General features: G+C 34.6%; 1 protein-coding gene across 1 annotated transcript in view; it reads left to right on the forward strand.

Moving 5' to 3' along the window:
- PACRG (parkin coregulated) overlaps positions 1-24,080 on the forward strand; it is a 647,482-nt gene that overhangs the window by 92,440 nt on the left and 530,962 nt on the right. Inside the window, exon 2 of the mRNA XM_069070397.1 lies at positions 7,917-8,051. Within this exon, the coding sequence (XP_068926498.1) occupies positions 7,917-8,051 (135 nt within the window). The remainder of the gene's footprint in view (positions 1-7,916; positions 8,052-24,080) is intronic.

Here is a 24,080-nt window from a genome sequence, read left to right on the forward strand (position 1 = left end):
CCTACAAGTGATATTGCTGGGTCAAAGGAATTCTTTATAGCCCTTTGGGCATAGTTCCATATTGCTCTTCAGAATGGTTGAATCAGTTCACAACTCCATCAACAATGCATTAGTGTTTCAATTTTTCTACATCCTCTCTAGCATTTGTCATTTTCCTGTTTTGTCATCTTAGACAATCTGACCAGTGAGATGTGGTACCTCAGAGTTGTTTTGATTTGCATTCCTCTAGTGACTTAGATAATTTTTCATATGCTTACAGATACCTTTAATTTCTTCCTCTGAAAACAGCCCATTCATATCCTTTGACCATTTATCAATTGGGGAATGACTTGTATTCTTATAAATTTGACTCAATTCTCTGTATATTTTAGATATGAGGCCTTTATCAGAGATATTGGTTAGAAAATCCCTTTCCAATTTTCCAATTCCCTCTTAATCTTGGTTACATTAGCTTTGTTTGTACAGAAACTTTTCAATTTAATGCAATCAAAATTATCCATTTTGCATTTTATAATGCTCTCTAATTCTTGTTTGGTCATAAAGTCTTCCCCTCTCCATAAATCTGACAGGTAAACTAGTCCTTGCTTTCCTAGATTGCATACAGTATCAGCCTTTATACCTAGATCAATACATGTATTTCTTAAGTAAATTGATATGGCATGGAACAAAAGCAAAGATCCAGGAAAGGGCTGAACCAGACCTAATGTTGAGGAAGGAGCCTGACCCATTGGGTAGATCCACTGTGGTGAACTTATAGGAGGACATGGGCAAATGTACAAAGGATGGGAAAGAAAGAATAGGCTGCAGTCTTCCTGAATAGATGGGATATTCATGTAGATATGATCACATATGCATTGAAGTATTGGAGTGTGCCTGTAAACATAGTTTAAAATTTCTTTTCTTCTCTATTTACATAAAAAACACTTTTTGAGTTACCTGAATACTTGATGAATACATAAATTTCTAAACATTTCCTTTCAGCTCTCTGTCTCTCTCTCTGTCTCTATCTGTCTGTCTCTCTGTCTTTCTGTCTCTCTCTGTCTCTCTCCTCATATAATGTACTTTTGTGCTACTTTTCAAGTATAAAGTGTTTCTTGTTGATCTTTCTGTTTGACCCATTGTATCTCCATTAAATGGGTGTTGGACTCTCTCACTGAAAGTCTGAACTTTCTGAAATTTAGAATGTGTTTTCTTTAAATCTGTTGGCTATGTCATTAGGTGCATATATATGTGTGTGTGTGTGTGTGTGTGTGTGTGTGTGTATGTGTGTGTGTGTTCTCTGTATAAATATCTTCCTTATTTTATGGAGGAAGAAACAGACTGAAAAAAGGCCAAACAATTTATTCGGGATCACACAAACACTGATTTTTAGAAGGAGAATTTGAACACAGGTCTGCAAAGCACCAAACCTCCCAACTCTATTCACTAAGCTATGCTTTAGTTCCCTTTGGATTTAATTGCTCTCCCTTCTACCTCTAATTTATTATTTATTATGCCCATAGACAAAGAATCCCTCTTCTCATTCCTCTTAACTTTTTTGTGTATATGTGTAAATATATATGTATATACATGTATGCAGTAAAGATCTATGGAAAATATAAACAAAAATATGAAACTTGTCCAGTTGAATGGACCTTTGATCTGGTCTCACTGAAAGTTATGCTGCTTAAAAAAATTTTTTTAATTAATTAATTTACTTTTAGTTTACAACATTCAGTTCCAAAAGCTTTTGAATTCCAAATTTTCTCCTTCTCCCTCTCCTCTCCCCCTCCTTCCTTTGGCAGCATGCAATCTGATATAGTTTCTACAAATACCTTCACCTTAAACATTAGACAGATTGTGATGAAGGATTATAACCAATATAATGAATAATGAAAAAGGAACAAAACAAAACAAAAAAGAGAGAGAGCAAGTAGTTGCTTCAATCTAGTTTCAGACTTCATAATTCTTTCTCTGGATGTGGATAGCCCTCTCCATCATGAGTCTTTTGGAGTTGTCTTATAGTCTTGCATTGCTGAGAGGAGCTCAGTCTATCAAAGTTAGTCATCTCACATGCAATGTGTTTATAATTGTGTACCATGTTCTGGTTCTGCTCCCCTCATTCAGCATCAGTCTTTATAAGTCTCTCCAGGTTATTATAAAGTCCCTTGGCTCCTTATTTCTTATAGTACAATCGTATTCCATTATATTTATATACCATAACTTGTTTAGCCATTCCCCAATTGATGGGCATCCCCTTGATTTCCAATTCTTTGCCACCACAAAAAGAGCTGCTATAAATATCCCTGTACCTATGAGTCCTTTTCCTATTTGTATGATTTCTTTGGGATAAAGCTGTAGAAGTGGTATTGCTGGGTCAAAGAGTATGCACATTTTTATAGCCCCCTTTGGGCGTAGTTTCAAATTGCTCTCCAGAATAAGTTATACCAATTTTGTTTTTTTTGTCTTCCAGTAGAATTATTTCTTATCATTTCCATATTTTACTTTATATTTTCTACAGATCTCTCCATTTTGTTAAATTCTAATAATATTTTCTTCTTTTGAACTGACATCTGTCTTTATCCAAGTCTTGCTAAATATTTTTTCTCCCATTATTAATTCCATCTGTCCACAAGTTACCTATATTTGTCCCGTCCACACACACACACACACACACACACACACACACACACACACATATATCCCAATTACACTGGTTACCTTTATATATACATCCTGGCTTTGTGTTCAGTACATGTGTCTGTCTCTTTATGCATATTCCCTGGAGGTATCCACTTTTTGTATTGATGTTGTGTATAGCTGAGAAATTGTGAATCAGATTTATGGGAGAAATGTTCTATTGCTATCCTTTTTTTTTTTTTTTTTAAAAAGCAAGAGGGGTTAAGTAACTTGCTCAAGGTTACACGGCCAGTTATTTCTGGGTGTGGTGCTGAGTATCTGAGCCCGGATTTGATCCAGGTCTTCTCAACACTAGAGCCGGTGCTCTTACTCGCTGTGCTACCTGGCCGCCCCTACTATCCTTCTTACTATGCTATTTCATTAATTGCTTTTACTTTGAACTAATTATGCCCTCTGGCTAATCAGAAAAAGTAAATATATGGCTAAGGCATTTGAAATGAATGTGGACACACAAAGGTCCTTTACTTGGGTTACTTTATTTTATGGAGAAATCACACAAATGTGGCAGAGATTGGGGTCTGAGGTCAGGATGTTGACCTGAGTGCTACATTAGAAATATATGTTCATATCTAAATATAAAAATTCCACATGCAGTGACCATGGACTGTTTTAATAAATTTCCATATACTTAAACTTTTGACATTTCATGGTATAGTGGTAAGTTCTCCATACCTTAAATTATGATGGACTGACATTCTCAAATGATGCTAATGTAAATGAGAAAATTTTTGTTTTCTATTTCACCCAATGGCTTTCTTCAACCCTTGCTTTGAATTATAATTTGGTATCCTTCTGGTAGTAATATTGTCTCTCAGCACATATCTATACAACTCACATCTTTCATTTTTAAGCTAAAATTCTATTACGTATGGGTTTAGACTATTTTACAGGCCCTAGCTTTCCATAGTACTGTTTTATTCTAGTGGCATTTGAGCAAATATATATATATATATGTATATATATATGCATATATACATATATGTGTGTGTGAAAGAAAACATGCTAAGTAAGAAGAATGTTTTGGATTTCTCTATTTTAGACAAAATGAAAAATTATTTGTTGAGGCTTAAATCAGAACCCCTTAATTTAAATTATTTTAACCAGGTTTCAGAATAAAAGCTGGACTAGATTGATTGTGACAGGAATGGCAGAAGAATATTTTGTAAGTGTTTACAAGAATATATGAGGTACATATGAAGAAATATTATAAAATTTACATTTTAAAATATGAAAGCTGGTTCAATAATTGATCATGTAGGCTACAGTATGATTTTTACTGTAATCTGTCATTGGAAATGAATATATCTTTAAAATATATTTAATGAGTAAAAATAACAGGCCATCATTTTTGTTCTAAATAAATACTGCAGATGTATGATCTTACATATTATAATTTATTGAATAGAAGTAGTAGGAAAGGAGAAAACTAGAACACTGAATTTTATGTTTTCATTGGTCACATGAAAACTATTGGATTTGTAAAAGCTAGATTTGAGGAAAAAATCATGCTTTTGACTCAAGACATTGTTCTTTTTCTTACTTGATCCTTCCTGGATAAGAATGAGGTAAAATAGTTAATGGTGATATCGAACTAACTAGCATGGTACTCTATTTCTATTAGATTTGTAATAATTTTTTGTTGAAATGATTTGATTAAATTGAAGTAGGAAGGTTTTCTTAATGTTTCCTTCAGCTACTCTAAAGAATTGAAATATTAAGTATAGTGTTCATAAATGATTTACACAAATTCTATTCATTTTTTGTATTTATTTGAATTGAACATGGATTTTCAGTATAATTTCACTGAAAATGAAATTTATCAAAAGAATTGACTTGGAACTCAGAGGGACATTTATCAATTATATAGCTATGAAATGCAAACTGACAAATGGGAATCAAATGGCAGAACTGGCATCATCAAGCAAATGCTGATGCATGAATAAAAACTTAATATGAAACATTCATTTTTTAAGAGTGCAAAGGCAAGTTGTATTTATAAAGCAGACAGCCCAAACTGATTCTAACTTTCAGCTCTTACTAAGAAGCTGATAAGATTAGTAGCTTGACAAATTTCATTTATAATAGTTTCTTCAAAATAGTAAATTGAGAAAGTGTTGTCTAATAATACAAGAAATGATCACCATTAAAAGAATCAGAACAAGTTCTCTAATGCACTGTGTCTGTCTTTTATGGATGAATAGATATAGCAGGGTTTCAATTTGTACTGGGGAAGGGAATACCCACTTTGATGAGATCACAGATTCATCAAAATAGCAGAAATTTTTATGTTTGTGTGTGTGTGTGTATTACTTAGTGATGCTACATATGGATAAAATAGTTTTGCACACTGTTAGAGGATATCACTTATGTTATTTTACCTACCTATTACTTCATCCAATCATGTAATCCCTGAAATACCTACAGTATATATATATATATATATATATATATATATATATATAAAAGTTTCAGAAGATATCAATTGTGATGATTCAGTCAGCCCATAGTTAATTTAAATATAGGTAAGTCACTGTCCATTAACAGACAAATTCAGTTGTTATAGATTTTTATGTTAGTTTGTAAACAGTATTGTATGTATGATTTGATATTGTTTAATAATTGTTACTTCCTTGGCATTTCAGATCCCAGATTGTCACACACACACACACACAAATAAAAGATGAGAATTCCTCATAGTGCTACTTAGAGAGCTATAACGATGCCAAATATTGGTTTGTTTTTGCAAATTCTAGATTGTTCCTTAGTAAAACCTGTGCCATTAGCTGTTTAATAGCATGGTTTAATAACTCAGACTTAAGGTTTGAGCAGCTGAAAATATATCATTAATATCTATTTCATTTCTTCAAATTAAATGATGTAGCTAAATAAAAAAAATCTGAATACAAGATAATGTGAATTTCCCACTCAAAACAAACTAGTCTTTATCAGCTACACTAACCCCAGTTGAAAATGCTAGAGAGAAATTCTTCAAAATATTCAAAGATGAAATTGAGAGCCTTAACTTCCCCCATCAATGATTATTATTGTCATTGCTATTATGACAGACTTCATGATTTAGATCCTAAATTTATTGCTATATCTTTAGTAAATGTGAACATATAAAGTATTTTGTCATTTATAATCATTTCAGCCCATATTTAGTTTTTAGTTCTCAAGTACATTTGATTTTATTAAAAGCATTCCACTGTAACATCCATTCTTCCTAATTGGTTTAATGATTGGCCCCACTATTTAGACAAATCTTCAATGCATTTCACCCACAATTGTAACATGATTTATATATCCTTATCTTATTAGATTATTTGTAATTTATTGAGGGAGGGCAAAGCACAGTATAAAAATTTACAGTAGTTTCCAAATAACAATGTTCACCCTACATCTACACTCCCCTTTAAAAAAAGTACAGTAGTATGCTTATTTTAAAATGTTCCATTTATCGATATGTTATCCAGAAAATTACATATTTTTCTTTCCCTGAGAGTGAAAGGGTGGGTGGGTGGGAAATGCAACTAAAAAATCATAAAAATAAATCTCCTGAGGTCGGAATGAAAGGAAGAAGAAAAATTATGTAGAAGATGGAAGCTTTCCTTTTCAAGTTTTCTATAAATTATTACCTTCCTCATAATGAAGCCTTACTAGACTTCTCACCTTGGAATCCATTGTTTCCTTCAAGACTCAGCACAATCACCACCTTCTACATGAAGTCTTTTCTCATCCTCTCCATTCCCTCAGCCCCCAACTATCAGGGCCCTCTCTTCCAAATTACTTCAAATTATTTTGCATTTAATTTGTATATATTCTGTATATACTTACATATGTCTATGTATATATGTGCATATACATTATATATGTATGTATGTAAATAGGTATGTATAGTGCATTCATTAATACACACAAACATACACACATTGGAATGTAAGGTCTTTGAGGGCAAAGACTATCCCTGTTTGTCTTCATATCTCTTGTACTTACCTATATAGTACTTAATAAGTAGGCTAATCTGTTTTTTGATTGTCAGACATATAGTCTCTTGCCACACACTTTTTAGAAGTCTTTCCAATTTAGTAGGTGGGACTTTCCAGAGCTTCTGTTTTCCTGGTATAGAGAATGGTAGGTCATCTCCATGCCACAATGAATCATCAAAATAGAACTTTAGTGGAGGGGTTCTTATAACTATATTGAGGTTACTTATGGAAATACTGCCATAAAGGAGAAAACTAAAATGTAAAAACAATATTAATTAATGTTACTAAATTAACCAATCAAATGAAATCAGCAAAAGAAAAGTATTTATCAGTCATAGCATTCTGGGAAAGACAAACATATTTGACCTTTGTGAAAGGTGTGTGTCATGACTATGTGATGGTTCTGTTCTTTGTATGTAGAGTAATATATTTTACTTTGTCCTAAATGTTTATGCCTTCAAATTTTAAAGCCTAATACATTAGTTGGGTGATAAAAAGCACCAATTTAAGTTTTACCCCTGATGTGAATATTGTCATTGTAAATCATTTTCCTTTAGATAAAAAGACAAGAACTTCATTGCTAATTGATTTATGCAAAATTTGTTTTATGTTATTCCTGTGTATATTTTTAACAAACTAATCATTAGTTAACATTTGCATTAAATTTTTATAATTTATAGTCAGTTTCCATATCCTGAAAGGAAAATGAGCACATTGTCCCTGTTTTATGAATAAAGAAGTAAGAATAACATCATATATTTCAACAGTTTGCCCAATGTTTCATAAAAAGTATTTATCCAGGGATCATGATGCAGTGTATCTACCTTTACAGGTAAAATATTTTAACTTCCTGAGCCATGATATCTTTATTGAAACAAGTCCCTCACTGAAACATATTACTTCCCCCCGTACCACCTGTCTGCAGAAGTGAAGAAAATGCCACTTGACATAGCTTTTAGAAATATCATTAAGAGGGTGCTCTAACATCATGTCCTTAATATTCACATGAAAAATAATTCCCCCTCTTTTGCCATAAGGTCTACAAAATATCTTTAAGAGTTCTAGACATTAAAAGTATGAAAAATTCAAATCCTGTGGATTTATACTTGTGTAAGTCCTTCATAGTTCACTTGATCCAGGCAGCCTTCTAATCAACTAAACAACAGCAGCTAAAAGATAAAATGATTTTGACACTTTTTGGTATGTTTTTAAATCAGATCATAATATGTTGGGTGTATGTATTTTTAATAGGTGAGAGGCCCTCCAACTGCAGGAGCATTTAAAGAACGACCGACAAAACCCACAGCATTTCGAAAGTTTTATGAGCGAGGAGACTTCCCAATTGCCCTTGAGCATGACTCCAAAGGAAACAAAATAGCCTGGAAGGTAAGTCAGGGCACAGCTGTGACAGCCAGCTGTGCTTATTGAAGTGACATCTCCCATTGCCAAACAAAGTTGGCTGATAAGTAAATAAACTAGAGTAATTTCTCAGCAAATAGAAGATACTAGGAAAGCTCTTAGAAAAAGGCCCCCTGAGTCAGCCATCCACCTTGGCTAACAATTAAATTATAGGTTGCAAAAAAGAAGATGACAGAGTTGCTTTGCCTTAGAGAATTGTCTGCTGCCCAATTCATCTCTATTTTTATGAGAACCTGGCAGCCCAGCCTGTTTTAGGCAGTCCATCAAATGATGGAAGTGGTGGCTGGATACAGTGAGCAACAGCCATTTATCTCCCCCAAATTTCACCTTCCTGCAGGACACTTCCAAATGGAAGCTTTAATTACCTAAATGGATAGGTCAAGATTGCCTGCTCCCTGCAAATGCAGAGTGGAATACAAACGAAGGCAGATTCTTATTCCATGGCCGTACTCTCGGTCTGCAGCATATGTCAGCCAGCGTAATCGCTGTCATACGTGCCCCTGTTAGAGGCTGACCTCCACCGCTGAAACCATTACAGCGCCGACATTTCTCTGACAAAAGGTTAATTGGCTTCAAAATAAATGTATTGCCTAATGACTCCATTCTAATGCGACTGTGTTTCTCTCTAAAAGGCTCGCTGATGTTATTTGTAAAAACTTGCCAATCTCTTAACTAACTAGAGAAGGTTTTTAAATTTAATTTGAGAAATGAATGCTGATCTTTAACCTGTTCTTCCTATTGGATTATTTTTGTTATCACAGTATTTACTTTGCTTTGGGGGCTATCAACTAAAAATATTTTCCACCAAAAAAAAAGATAGTAGTTTTACTAGTGTTAATAGTATATCAGGTGATGGGAAGTAAAAAATATCATTGTTAAATATCATTCCAGTTAAACAGCTAAGACATTTAACTCAAAAGGGAAACCAGTGGTAATATGTTTAACATGTATATAGAAGAGTGTAGCCATTTCTTATGATACAACTAAAAATTCTAAGCATAAAATAAAACTGTCAAAATGATGTCAAATAGTGTAAATTAGAAAGCTAGATTCATTAGAATATCTTTGTCTCCCTTATAGTTTGCCTTATAACCAAACCGAAAAAAAAAACCACATTTGGTTTACTCATGAGATACAGCAACATTAGAGTTTTCCATGATACTTGTTTATTCCTGTATATATTCAGATTAATGAATATAATTTTCAAGATTTTTTTCAACATTAATTATGGTATTTATTTAGAAATTTAAATTGTTTTCCCTTTTAGAGATAAAGTAGCCAATAGTCTGAAAGTTATGAATTTTTAAAAGCAGTTTATAATTTTTAAACAAAAAATTATTTGTTGTCACTAGTAGGATTGGCTCTATGTAAATTTATCTATGTATACATATATGTATGTATATATAATATTACACATATAATTCCATATCCTTTATAATTTTCCTTACTCCCTACCATTATACTGTTTCGTTTGTCATAGTAAAATAGTATATGTTAGCAAAAATGACTTGCACATGTAAAATGACATAAGAGATATCTTCAGGGATATATATGACCAGAGAAGGATCAGACTAGTCATGTAGTATAAGTAAGGGGTGAAAAATAGAAAGTCATAGTATTGCATTGGCCTGTCTTAAATACTAAAAGACAAAAAACCAAAGTTTTTAACACGTTGGATAGATCCATCTATAGAAGATTTGCAGAAACATATAAACAAGAATCACACGGAATGAGAGGCCGTGGTTATTTGTTTGGTGGGAAGAGTACCCACCTGATAGAATTCCAGATTCATTAAGGTTTCCTTGTACTAAGTTTTTATTTGTCATAGATTAAGGGGAAAAGTGGTTTTTAAGTTGTTAAGACCCATAGAGTAGGCAATTCAGCAACTTATCACGAGGGAGAGACCAGAGGCTGTCTGTGCCAGGCAAGTCAAACTGCCACCACCACCATTTCAAGCATCATCTGTCCTCAGACCCTGGTGGAGTCAGCCCAAAAGCCTTGGTGATACCAAAGTCCTCCAGACCAATAGTCTTACTTTCAGCTTAGCCTCTTGTAGCAGCAAGCACCCCAAGCGTCCTCAGGATTTGCAGCTACCACAGGTTCTTGGATCTGCTTTGTTAAAGGAAAGCAACTCAAAATGGGTTAACAAGCTTACTTTAATCAGTCAGACATATATCGTTTACCTTGTTCAGGAGAAATGGTCAGCACCCTGAACCTCAAAGTATACAGGCATAATTATCAAGACAGAAACATCAAGTAGACAGATTTCCAAACTGTCCAACCATTACATCCATACCCAGTCAACATCTGGGTTTCCACATTCTGGGTTTTTCAAAGCCGGGGGACTCTCAACAACGGCTTCCCAGAATTCAGATCAAATCACAGAACACTTCTCAAAGTGAGTCCCAAAACAAAGCTACACATCAGGACTTATATAGCCTTCTCCTGGCTCAGAGAATGTAACAACCTTATTGACTCACTGGCCAATCAAGAAGTATCTACTGAAAAACAAGCCTCCCACCCCAGGCTTCAGGTGCACATTAGCCTAGGGGCAGGGAAGATCTTTAAAATTTACATTTCCATTACACCTCTATAACCATCAACCATGGAATCAATCCTTGTGGAGATGCAAGGCAACTGTTTCTGAAAGCCCTGAAATGCCTGCCTCCTCAGAAGCTATAACCTAGAAATTCCAGTTTGCTACATTGACTTAGATGGTCTTTGCTAGAGCACATTGAGAATCCTTGGTGTATTTGGTGCAGGAATATGTTCTCACCATGAGAGTACTTGGCACTGTCAAATGGTTCAACATCAGCAATCGATCTAGGCTCTCCCCTAACCCCACCCAGTGGAAATAACATTTAAGATGCATTATTTATTTTGCTCCTTGTACACCAAGAACCATGGAGGCTTTTCCTTTTGTTTGCAGCTGAAACTTGTATGTTCCATCTCATCTTAGTAAAATACATTCTCCCTGAGAGCATGGGAGATCTTGTTCCATTCATTCATGTTTTCATTGATTCATCACTTTATGCCTACTTGAGAAGAGAATGAGTGATTATAACAAAAGATGTAGAAATAGTTGATGTTGTCAGGACTCCAGTTTCTTGGTCATCTTTTGCTATCTCAGAGAATAAATGGTCACACAAGATCAATCAACTCTATTTCTCAGGAGAGTCATGAACCAGATTCATTCTGTATTTTCCACATCAGGACTGTCCCTCTCCCCTATCTGAGCTGCTAGCCAAGAGCTCTCAGCAATGAATACTGGAAGATTCCAAACGAATCGGTGTGAAAGGCTTTGGTTCTTAGAGTTTGCATATGTTCCCCCTGAGTTTTTCTTTTGGTCACTACCCTCACTTGAATTTTTCTTGCAAACCTGTTAAATTTCCTACTTTGACTTCCTGACCCAGTTAGTTTCAATCTGTCTTTTCTGGCTCTGATAACTATACCCATTGTCTAGCATGATGTGCTCCTAACTGTAACAACATAGACCTCAATCCCTGATGGGGTTTGCGTTTATCAAAAAGAGATCACTTTCTTCTCTCCTAGCTCCATTCATGACTCTGGACTTTCCTTCTTCCTCCCCAGCAGCCTTGCACCTATGCAGATACCCTTCCCCGATACCTTTCTAGGTCTCTTTTATATGTTGTCTTCCCTCCTTAGAATGTAAGCCCCATCCGTCTCTTCCCCTTTCTTCCCTCTCTCCCTCTCTTCCTTATTTCTGTTCTTCTTATGAAAGAAAGCCTTTATTCTGGTTAATTCAGGGCTAGTTAAACAATTCTACTTGCTACATAAAAGCTTTAGGCCATAACTGATCAAAATCTTTTATAGCAGTTCCATTTTCCAGGAGAGAAAATTTGTCCTTCTCACCTAACCAGGATCCTTCATTGTTACTATATAAAGGGACAGGGGACCAGACTAGGATGGCTAACTAGGACATCTGTATTGTTTCTAGGTGTGGAGGACTTGACTATGAAGGTAGAAAATGCCTGTTGGGGATGACTCCATAAACACAAGTGTCTTTGTCTCCTGTAGCTCAAGCACTCAAAAACTCACTGGATCTAGACCATTGACCATATGTGGCCTCATTATGGTCCCTTACCTTAAGGAGTTTAAAATGTAGTTAGGTATGCCAATTTACATAGAAGCAACAACTAAGGAAAGTTTACAAAGTAATGGTGACAACTTAATGGTGATATAGTATAATTGCGTAGAAAATTGCTAAGAAAATAGAATTAAGGGATAAACAGAACTAGAGATGTGGAGATTAAACTTTTTGTTTGTTTCTCATATCAACGGAAGACATGGGTTATTTTAAGAGCATAGTTTTTTACTTTTAAATAAAAGTGATCATGCTCCTATTAGAATGTAAGCACCATATACCCATTCTGAGATGTTGAAATAAATGTTGGGCTCCATTCAGCCTCCATTCTTTTACTGATGGTGCCCTCTATATTTAGGATAAGAGCCAAATACAATAATATTAATCTATTCACCAGAGAGTAAATTATAGAATATTTAGCTAACTAATAATTTAACAAAATTGCAAAATGGGAGCCAAATATGTACATTTGTCAGACTATGAAGACTCATAGATGTGTTATTATAAATGTCTTGTAAATATATGAAAGGCTTTCAAAAACAATATAGGCTTGTAGGTTATCAGTGATTATAAAATATAAATGATACTAACTCTATAAAAGAAAAGATTAACCAAGCTGACTACATAATACTTACTTGTATTTAAGCATGTATTTACATAATATTACAGTAAAATTTTGCATACTTTACAGCACTTTGGATCAGGAAAAACACATATACTTGAATCTTCAAGTAAATCACAATAATCCTTTCAGCAGAAATTATCAGTTTATTCCTCACCTTTTCTTAATTCTAATTGCCAGAAAATACTTTGTTATATCTCTGACACTGTTCTGCTAATGTATAGTAAAAGTGTCTTCAATATGGGAAACTATTTCTTGGTTTCCTCGTTCTATGACTCTCCTCTGACCCTTAATGAGGGCGAGTATTCACTAATATCCTGTTCTTGGTGAGATTTTTCTTTTCTCTTCCCAGTCTCCATTGGTTTTATCCATCAGTTTAATTCATGCCCATGGCTTAAAACTCAAGCACTATGCAGACACCCTGCATCTATGACTCCAATTCTGAATTGAGTTTCAGACCTGATTCCCAGATGCCTTCAGGACCTCAAACTCAACCTGTCTCAAACCATTCTTGTTCTTTTTATCCTGAAAACTGCCTTCTCTAAAATCATATTGTGGATCTAGAGTTTGAAGGAGCCTCAGAGGCTACTCTAACCCTCTCTGCTTTATTTCCAGTAGCTAGTGCCATCGAGCACACGAGATATACTTAGATAACTATTGGATTGATTTGGGTTTGGTCACATAAATGGTGATATTTCTATCACTATTTGAAGTTTGGAGCAAGTCCATGCTTGTTGATTGCTCTACATGTACATATAAGATCCTTGCCCTATTTTCTACCAGTAAATGACTTTATATTGCTTGTTATTGTAGGAAGAGAGTAGTTTTCCCAGTACTTTTGGCATGGGTCTTAGAATTAGGCAACTAAAAGGAAAGTAGCATGTTGGTTTTGTTTATGTACACAAATACGTGTAGTCATATATGTGTGTGTGTTGGCATGCATATACATCCTTGTCTCTATGTGTGAATATATATCATCTGGAAAGACTATATTTGGCAGAAAGCTTTCGGAACTAATCAAGGAGACTTCAATTGAGAGTCAGGAAGATCTGAGTTCCATCTCTGATTCATATTGGCTCTTTGACTCTGGATGACTCACTTAAATTATCTGAGCCCCATTTTCTTCATCTTTAAAATTAAGATGATAATGGCACCTACCTTGTTGTGAAGATGAAATGAGATTTATATATGAAGTGCTCTGCAGTCCTTAAAATGCTTTATAAATGCTTTCCATTATTATTTAAATAAAGGGGGGAGAAAGGCCAATATATCTGTAAAACCCAGTCCTGTGGAGCACAAAGATAATTATGATAAAGAAAAAAAGCAGTAAAATGCTTTTGAGATTACCCTAGGTTATTTCTAATGTCCTCTGATAATTTGATTATTTCATGGTAGAGTTTAGTAATTTACAGATAGAAATAAACAGAAAAATGATCAAGAACAATAAATTGCCTCAAATGATTAAATGCCAATATAAAGTTCATGAATAACATAACATAATATAACATAAAATAACTAAGATGACATAATATAATATAATAAAATAATAATTATAATAATAATATAACATAAACTTAAGTGCAGTGTAATTAAAAGAGCTCTGGATTTAGGGGTCAACTCTGCTTTGCCACATACTACTTGTGTGATGTTGGGCAAGACAATCTCTCTCTGGGCCTGTTTTACTCATTTGTAAAATAAGAGAATTTGACTAGAAGACTTTTGAGGTCATTTTAGGTCTTAAATCATAAGTTAATATTACCTTACAGATTTCATTGATGAATATTTCTAACCACTGGTTTGCATCTTGCTGGAAATTCTATGAATGCTAAATCTTTATAGGCTGCAATCATTTGTTGTGTAGTTTCTATTACTGTTCACTGTTTAACCTCCTTCAGGATAAATTGTTTGTAATTTATGGTGGCAGTGAGCTGGTTCTGAATCACCATTTTTTCTGTGCTTCTTTGCTGACATACTGTTATGAATATTGCCTGTGGAGAACCTTTTGGTTGCATTTTTGGATCTTGACTTTTATCATAGGCTTTATACAGTCTATGAAAAAGGCTTACACAAAAGGTTGGCAAAAACCGCCATATATACTGCTGTGTAAGTTCTTATACTTTTTGTCTAATATTGTTGGGAAATTAGCATATTATGCATGATAGAGCTAATGTTTTTTTTTTTAATTATGATACTAGGATGTAATTGGTCTGCTACTTAGTTCAATGCCATCAAATTCCAAAAGGTCTTGAAATTCAAGGCTAAGTCTGCCCATTTTGGTTTTCAAAATTATTTGAATCACTGGTGTTGTTTTTCTTATCCATTTTATTAGTATGTTTAAGTTTTCTGAGTTTGCATTAAGTAAGGATTTTCGATGACCTGAAGTTCTTCAAGTTTTCCCCCTTTAGATTTTAGGAGATTATTAATGTCATCGTTTATTTTGTTTAATCTTGAATTAGAGATAAAGTTCTTCCTTCAGGTTTCCTTGCCCTTTTTAATATGTTACTGTGTGACTTGGAGCTGATGATAACATTGACAAAAGACAGTATGAAGCCCTTGCCTATAGCTGCTGGTATCTTTTTCCAGTTCCATTACGCTATGGCACATAATGAAGTATTCATGTCTTCATTTCACGCATACTTATAATTTGACTGCTTTAACAGTTGGTACTATCTCGGCTGAAATCTTTTTGTCAAGTATTGATATTTCTGATTTATTCTAGTTTATTTTGCCTTCTTGTGGTGCCAGAACAAGACGAAGCACCACTTTCTCTATTACCCTCCGTGTCAGTCTAAGTATGATGATGTATTTGAGTAGGACTAGCTTTCATCTCCGTTGCCTTCCATCTGTTCTTTGACTCTTTGGAGCAGTTACATCATACTGACTAGGTTGTTAACTCAAACAGTGGTACCCAAAGAGCCCAGTTAGCCAACCTATCAATATTCCCATAAAGCCTTCACAGCTACCATAAGGCTCTGAGGGCACGTGAAATCTCCATGGTTCATTACTCTGGGTGGGATTCCCCTCCTTCTCTGTGGTTCCTCTTTCCCCATATACAACATGGACAGTGGGTTGAGTTTTGAGGGAGTGTCATCCTCCTCCTCCTCCTCCTTCTTGTCATCCTGTGATCTAGTCCTTGATTAGATGATGGACAGCATTTCCAAATATACTGTTTCAAAGGATATCTAAATTCTCATATAATCAAGGCATTAGTTATCAAAGAAATCCAGCAATAGAAAACATGAATGTATATCTGTGTGTATATATATATACATATATATATATATACAGATGTTATATGCAAAGCAAGTAAGATATAGTAGAAAGGTTGCTAGATTTCAAGTTGTGTATATATATATATATACACGCATACAGGCATATATATATGTTCCTGGGTAAGTAATTTGACCCCTCTGTGCCTGTTTACTCAATTTAAACACATAAAAACGATCATTTTTGCTATACCTATATCATAATGAGGGTTGTTAAGATGATCAAATTAAATTGGATTCAATTCAATAAACATTTTAATGGAATAGTGCATTTAAAGTGATATAAACCTTAAAAGCTGTATGAATATCTGCTAAAATAATATGCAAAATTTTCAGTATTATAGATACAAATTAGAAGCCAAAGGGGAACTTTGATATCTTGTGGTTCAAAGAATACTTTTCATTTAATTATTTGTTTGATTGATACAATAATTTGACCATAGATCTCTGATTTGACTCACCTAAGTTATCTTCTATCATTATACAAGTAGTAATAAGATGTTTAAAAATAAGAAAAGCATTTTTTTTTTACTTTTCCTATTAAATTAATGTTGGAATAAATATCTACTTATATGACTTTTCCAAAACTTTTGAATCATTCTGATAACCCCCCCCCAAAAAAAAATCATTTGCACTTTAGACTTTGTAAATTGTTCCCATTGAAGAATTATAAAATCGAAAGTAAAGCATGATCTTATTTTTCTGAAAAATAGATGCTGGTTTATATTACCTGAGAAGACCACATTAAGATTGTTCCTAAGAGATATGCTGGTTGGAAAGGGTGAACTAGAACAAGATTTATGAAGTTGTAGAGGATAGAACTTCATAAGCCTGACCGTTCTATCCTTTATTGATACTAAAATGCTTTGCTGAACACTATTCATTTTTGTGATCAGTTGTTTTTCTAAATCTTAGTTAAAAATTATAAAGTTAAACAAAGTTTTTTTCTAATCAGAATAAAAATGTTTTCAACAGAAAAGAAGTATTGTGCATAAATTAATTGGCTGCTTAAAGCAGTCAATAAAATTCCCATAAACAGTAGTTTGTATCAACACCTACATTGTGTTGAATCACAAGTTCCTAATAACAATGTGAAACTGTTTTCAGAAAGTTTTCTCTTATATTATTGTCTTTTAAAAATATTTTTCAGTTTCTTGCCAGAACTCCTATTCACTAATTGAAATAAAACTATCAGAGTAAACTGTTTTAATTACTATAACTGATTATTTCATAATAATAAAACATGGTTATTAAATATAATTATTAAAAATCTGCACAGAACTAATTTTTTATAATTAAAGTCCCAACCATGATAATTTCCTGAACCTTAAACCTTGCAATAGGCCACAAGATTGTAATGCTTTGAAATTTTATTTTGTAATTCATTCCTCCTCTATCTTCCCTTTCCTAATGTTTCATAGAAAAATGAATATAAGTCTCTGCCCCATGAAATGAAACACCATATTGATTTAAAAATTGAATAGGCAAATTTACTCAACAGCTGAATAATTTGTTTCACATTAAAAAATAAAGAATGTTGTCTTGTAACTGTTCCAGATTTCTCTTTCTTTTGATAACTGCCAGCACTTGAGCTTGAGTGCCAGGCCTTAGTAGGATTTGTAAAGCAGATTTTTCTAAAGGAAGTGACAGTTTACCTGATTTTTGTAGTGTAGAGCTGCCATATTTCAATTACGAATTCCTTTGTGATTAATTAATAGCTGAGGCTTATCCTAGAAGTCTTGCAAAAAGTAATCCTCTGGCAGATAATTTACTCTCTTTCGGAGGAGGGGACTGCATATACAATTAAAGCCATTCCTTTATTTGATGCAAATTGCCATCTCTTGAAAGTGTATAGAATGAAAATACAACCATGTATCAGAAATAACTTTAATTTAAATTTGCTAAATGACCTCTGAAATCTAGATGAAAGATTTTCTGCTGAATGGGCTGGTGCTCCCTGCTGCCCATATAATTTATGTGAGAAATTAGTGTGAATGGTTCACTTTTATGGAGCAGTGCTGCTTGTAGCAAGCCTGCAGAAACAATTTTCCCCCAAGCCTCCATCTGTTCTTCAAACTGGGGCATATGCCATCTCATCGAGCTTGAAAGTCAACTGATTTATAACTCCTGAAAAGTGCATAGATTGAAAAGAAAGGTCGACTGCTGCTATGTGACAGTGATTTGTTAGGCACTGGGATAAAGACAATTCACATTACTATGGACCCAGGGGGAAACAAGGGATGTTGTAAGCTTCAAAACTTGGTAGATTGACAACTAGGAGAAAAACAAATCACTCCTCCTTTTAAAGTTAAACAGTCACAACTGCTGAGGAAGTTTGGTAGATGTGGGTGAAGGATTGGGGCAGTGTGGGGATATTATAGCTGAAATATTCCAGTATCAATTTGTTTTAGAAAGAAGTAGGATGATGCCCACCTTGCACCCCACCGTACCTATCTATAAAGGTTGTTATCAAGAAATGTCTGTGCTCATTACATTTTAATTTTTAAACCATAACCAGAAACATCATTCTTAAGAATGCTTGTTGCTGCTTGTCAAAAAATTCTGGTTGGGGCCACGAATGGAGCTTTGATGAATTTTCTATATTTGTTCTGAAGGTGAATCTGCTGGCCTCTTACAATTAGTAATTTAATGAAAGACTCATTCTCTGTCCTTTCACTTATGACTTTCTTTTCCTTTTACAAAAGGAGGCACTACAAAGAACCTAAGCTCTTTGACAGGTGACAAATGAAATCAAAGTAACAGTGTGACCATAAGAAAATCAATGTTTGTTTGATGTTTTCATTTATAGTGGAGAAAGTGTCTCTTCTGATTTGAGGCTTGTAGAGAGACAATGAGTTCTTAGAACCCTTTAAATTGAATGGAGTTTCTCATTTCATTAGAGGGAAGGAAGAAGGGAGAGAGAAGAAAAATAAACAATCTCAAAAGTTATTCTATTAAGCAGTTATTAAGAAACTATTAGTTTCAAGGCAAAGGTAATAACTGAATACAACTTAAACAAAAAAAAACAATAAAAAGTTAAATGTTGTCTTGAAAAGACTGACATGAAAAAGGTAACATTGATATGAAAATCAGTTGAGATTCATGGATGTGAAATTTAGATTCAAATCCAGAGTTTATTTTTTTTAAATCTTCTGACCACAAAATATCATTGGAAACAAAATAGACTCTAGTGCAAAACAATGATCTCTTTGAATCCCTTCTATAGAATTTTGATAGTTGCTCATGCTTCTGTTAGCAATATGGTTTAAATCAATGCTGTTGGTAAGTTAAAAATTGTAATACCATAAAACTCACGTGGTTTTCAATGAACACTACTCCAGATTTCCCCTCCTTAACTATCTTTCTTCCATTACATTAGTAGATTTAGAGAAACCTCCAGTGTTTCTTTGGGTGTTTATATTTGACTTTAAGTAGCCACTTAATAATTATTTGTTGAATTTTTTAGCAGTTTTTAACTTTAAAAACATTACTTAAAAGGGTCTTATGGTGACCAGTCAAATTTAAGTTGACACAATGTAAAGAAAAATATTGATGAAACATCATTACTGATAACTAATAAAATTAAAGTTAGGAAAAGTCACATAACCATGATAACAAGGTCAGCTATAAATTATGTCATCTGATGTCACCGTATCAATAAAATCATTTTTACTCCTCTCTAAATGATTCTATCCCCATCCACATAATGACTGTTTCAAACCACTTTTCTTCTCATACCATCTGGTCCCCTACTCAGTCAACTACTGGCTGACCTTGCCTCATACTTTCATGAGAAATTAGAGATCATTCACCATGACATCTCTTTCCCCCTTCTCTACATCTCAAAACCTGAATTTCATACCCTACTCTGCTCTCCTGCACTCTATGATGGCAGCCCCTTTTCTCACAAATACTAATGCATCTTCATGTGTTCTCTTCTCATCTTCTTTGTCTGATTGGTCCCACAATTGTTTCCTTTGTCTATAATTTGTAATGAGATAATATTTATAAAGTGCTTGGCAATGTTACCTTATCACTTGAACTTTTGCTATAGCTTCTTAATCCCCCTGCCTCAAGACTTCCTATGCGATCTGTCTTCCACATAGCTGCCAAAATGATTTGCCTAAAGTGCAGATCTGACCATATCCCTCTCCACTCAATAAACTCCAGTTGCTCTTAGCTCTAGGATAAAATTTAAACGCATTTATTTAGCATATAAAACTCTTCACTAACAGGCCCCAACCTTCTTTTTCAGTCTTATTATACTTTACTCCCCTACATGTATTTTATGACCTGGCCAAATTGGCTTTCTTGCTGTTCTTTGTACATTTTGCTCTATCTCCTATTGCTATACCTTTATATAGGCATCCGTGCTTGAAATGTAATCCCTCTTCACCCCCACCTTTTAGAATTTCTGCTTTCCTTTAAGATTCAGTTTAATCAAAGCCTAGAGCACACCTTTCCTGGTTCCCCAGGTTCTAATGCATTTTCCCACAAATTAACCTTGTATTTATTTTGCATATATATACATACATATACACACACATATATAATACATATATGTTGTCTCACTTAGTAGAATATAAGGTTCTTGAATGCAAGGAATGCCTTACTTTTATCTTGGTATCCCCAGTACCTAAGACAGTGACTTTGTACATAATAGGCAATTAATAAATGCCTATGAATTGATTGGTCATTGTCCAAAGATTGGATAAAGACCAGTCTAACTAATGTTTGTAAATGCTCTAGAAATTGTACTATTATTATTAGACCACTCTGCTCCCCTTTTTTGATAAAAATCTTTATTAATTTGCTTGTTTACTTTTTGTTTACAAGATTCAGTTCCACATTCCCTTGAGTTTCAAATTTTCTCCCCCTCACACTCTCCCCCTTCCATGGTGGCATGTAATCAAGTATAGGATCTACAAATACTTTCACATTAGACATTACTCAGGTTGTGAAGAAGGATTGTAGTGGATGGAATGAACAATGGGAAAGAGGAAGCAAAGCCAAGCAAGAAAAAGAAAGAAAGTGGGTATTTTGCTTCAGTCTGCATTCAAACTCTGTTCTCTCTAGTTCTTTCTAGTTCTTTCTCTGAATGTAGACATCTTTTTCCATCATCGGTCTTTTGGAGTTGTCTTATGGCCTTGCATTGCTGAGAAGAGTTCAGTCTATCAAAGTTGGTAGTTACACATATATTATGTTTGTAATTGTGTACACATTTCTCCTGGTTCTGCTCTTCTCACACAGCATCAATTTGTATAAGTCCCTCCAGGTAAATATGAAATCCATCTGCTCCTCATTTCTTATAGCACAATAATATTCCATTACATTCATATACCACAACTTGTTTAGCCATTCCCCAATTGATGAGCATCCCCTTAATTTCTAGTTCTTTGCCACTACAAAAAGAGCTGCTAAAAATATATTTGTACATAGAGGTCTTCCTCCCGCTTCTATGATCTCTTTGGGATACAACCCTAGAGGTGGTATGGCTGGGACAAAGGGTATATATTATTTATAGCCCTTTGAGCATGGTTCTAGATTGCTCTCCAGAAAGGTTTAATCAGTTTACAACTCCATCAACAATGCATTAGTGTTCCAATTTTCCCACATCCTCTCCAGCATTTGTTATTTTCCTAGTTTGTCATCTTAGCCTATCTGACCAGTGAGATGTGGTACCTCAGAATTGTTTTGATTTGCTTTTCTCTAATCACTAGTGATTGTAGCAGCAAGCACCCTGGTGTCCCTAGGGTGGCTGCTCACACAGGTTCTTGGATCTGCTTTGATAAAGGAAAGCAACTCAAAATGGGTTAACAAGCTTACTTTAATCAGTCAAACATGTATTGTTCACCTAGTTCAGGGGGAAAAGGTCAGCACCCCAAACTTCAGAATACACAGACAGAATTATCAAGTCAGAGAAACAGATCAAATAGACAGATTTCCAAACCGTCCAACCATTACATCCATACCAAATCAACATCTGGGTTTCAACATCTGGGTCTTTCAAAGCCAGGGTGCTCTGGACAACGGCTTCCCAGAATCCAGATCAAATCACAGAACACTCCTCAAAGTGAGCCCCAAAACAAAGCTACACATCAGGGCTTATATAGCCTTCTCCTGGCTCAGAGAATGTAACAATCTTATTGACTCACTGGCCAATTAAGAAGTATCTACTGAAAAACAAGCCTCCCACCCCAGGCTCCAGGTGCACTTTAGCCTAGGGGCAGGGAAGATCTTTAAAATTTACATTTCCATTACAGTGATTTAGAGCATTTTTTCATATGCTTATAGATATCTTTAATTTCTTCCTCTGAAAACTGTCCATATCCTTTGACCATTATCAATTGGGGAATGACTTGTATTATTATAGATTTGACTCAATTCTCTGTATATTTTAAAAATGAGGCCTTTTTTACAATACTGGTTATAAAAATTCTTTCCCAATTTCCCTCTTCCCTCTTAATCTAGGTTACATTGACTTTGTTTGTACAGAAACTTTTCAATTTAATGTAATCAAAATTATCCATTTTGCATTTTATAACACTCTCTAACTCTTGTTTGGTCATAAAGTCTTCCCTTCTCCATACATGTGACAGGTAAACTATTCCTTTCTTTCCCAGATTGCTTACAGTATCAGCCTTTATACCTAGATCCTGCACCCATTTAGACTTGATTTTCTTATATGGTGTTAGATTGTGGTGTATGCCCTGTTTCTGCCATACTATATTCCAGTTTTCCCAACAGTTTTTGTCAAATATTGAGTTCTTATCCCAAAAGCTGGGGTCTTTGGATTTATCAAACAGTAGGTTACTATAGTCATTGACTGCTGAGTCTCGTGTACTCAATCTATTCCATTGCTCTACTACTCTATTCCTCAGCCAGTACCAAGACGTTTTGATGATTGCTGCTTTGTAGTACAGAATAAAATCTGATGTGGCTAAGCCACCTTCCTTAGCATTTCTTTTCATTAATTCGCTTGATATTCTGGACCTTTTGTTCTTCCAAATGAATTTTGTTACTATTTTTTTCTAGCTCTTGTAATGCCATGCACAGAAGCTTTCCAGAAGAACTGCTAATGTGAACAGCTATTTTTTAAGGTTCTGATTACTCAGTATTGTGATCACTCTATTTATTCCATAACAAAAGCAAAACATCCATGGAAAATCAAGGTACAGCTTAATTCAAAATACAGCATTCACCATATTTCAACTTATCACAGAAAATAACAATATAATATTCACAACATAGTCTCAAAGTAAAATAGTCACTCTTAAGTTAATTCAATCAGTCACTTATCAGTAGTATCAAAGTACACAGTCAAAGTCTTCCACTCTTGGGTCAAAGTCTTTATTAACTCAATTAGTCACTAATAAGTAGTCTCAAAGTATTCCACTCTTGGGGCAAAGTCTTGATTAACTCAATCAGTCACTAATCAGTAGTCTCAAAGTCTTCCACTCTTGGGGCAAAGTCTTGATTAACTCAATCAGTCACTAATCAGTAGTCTCAAAATCTTCCACTCTTGGGTCAAAGTCTTGATTAAGTCAATCAGTCACTTATCAGTAACAATAGTCAAAGTACTCAAAGTACAATCAGTCACTTACTCAGTAAAGTCTTACTAAGTATCATACACAAAATCTTCCACCACTTAGGTCACTAGTTAACTATAATTCCATAATTACTCAGTACCCAAGGAGAGGTCTTTTCTTCATTCTTGACTTGGGGCCTGTTCTCAGATTCCCTGGATCCCCTTCCATGGTCCCAGATTCTACCTGGATTCAGTGGCAGACAGCTCCCAGTTCCTTGACCAGATCTCTGGGGAGGTCCTGCTCCACACTGGTGTTCACAGGGTCTGATCCATGTCAGCTCCTTCACCATTTCTACTCCAAGGAATTCAAGGCTCAACCAAGCAACAAACAAACAAAATCTCAGCATCCTGGTCATGCTTCAGTCACCTGGGCTCTGGATTCTGGGCTCCTGGGCTCCTGGCTCCTGGGATC

This window comes from Petaurus breviceps, unplaced genomic scaffold, assembly GCF_028583685.1.
Source record: "Petaurus breviceps papuanus isolate PSGF00001 unplaced genomic scaffold, PetGlider_PUasm1.0 90808, whole genome shotgun sequence".
In the NCBI taxonomy this organism is placed as follows: domain Eukaryota; kingdom Metazoa; phylum Chordata; class Mammalia; order Diprotodontia; family Petauridae; genus Petaurus; species Petaurus breviceps.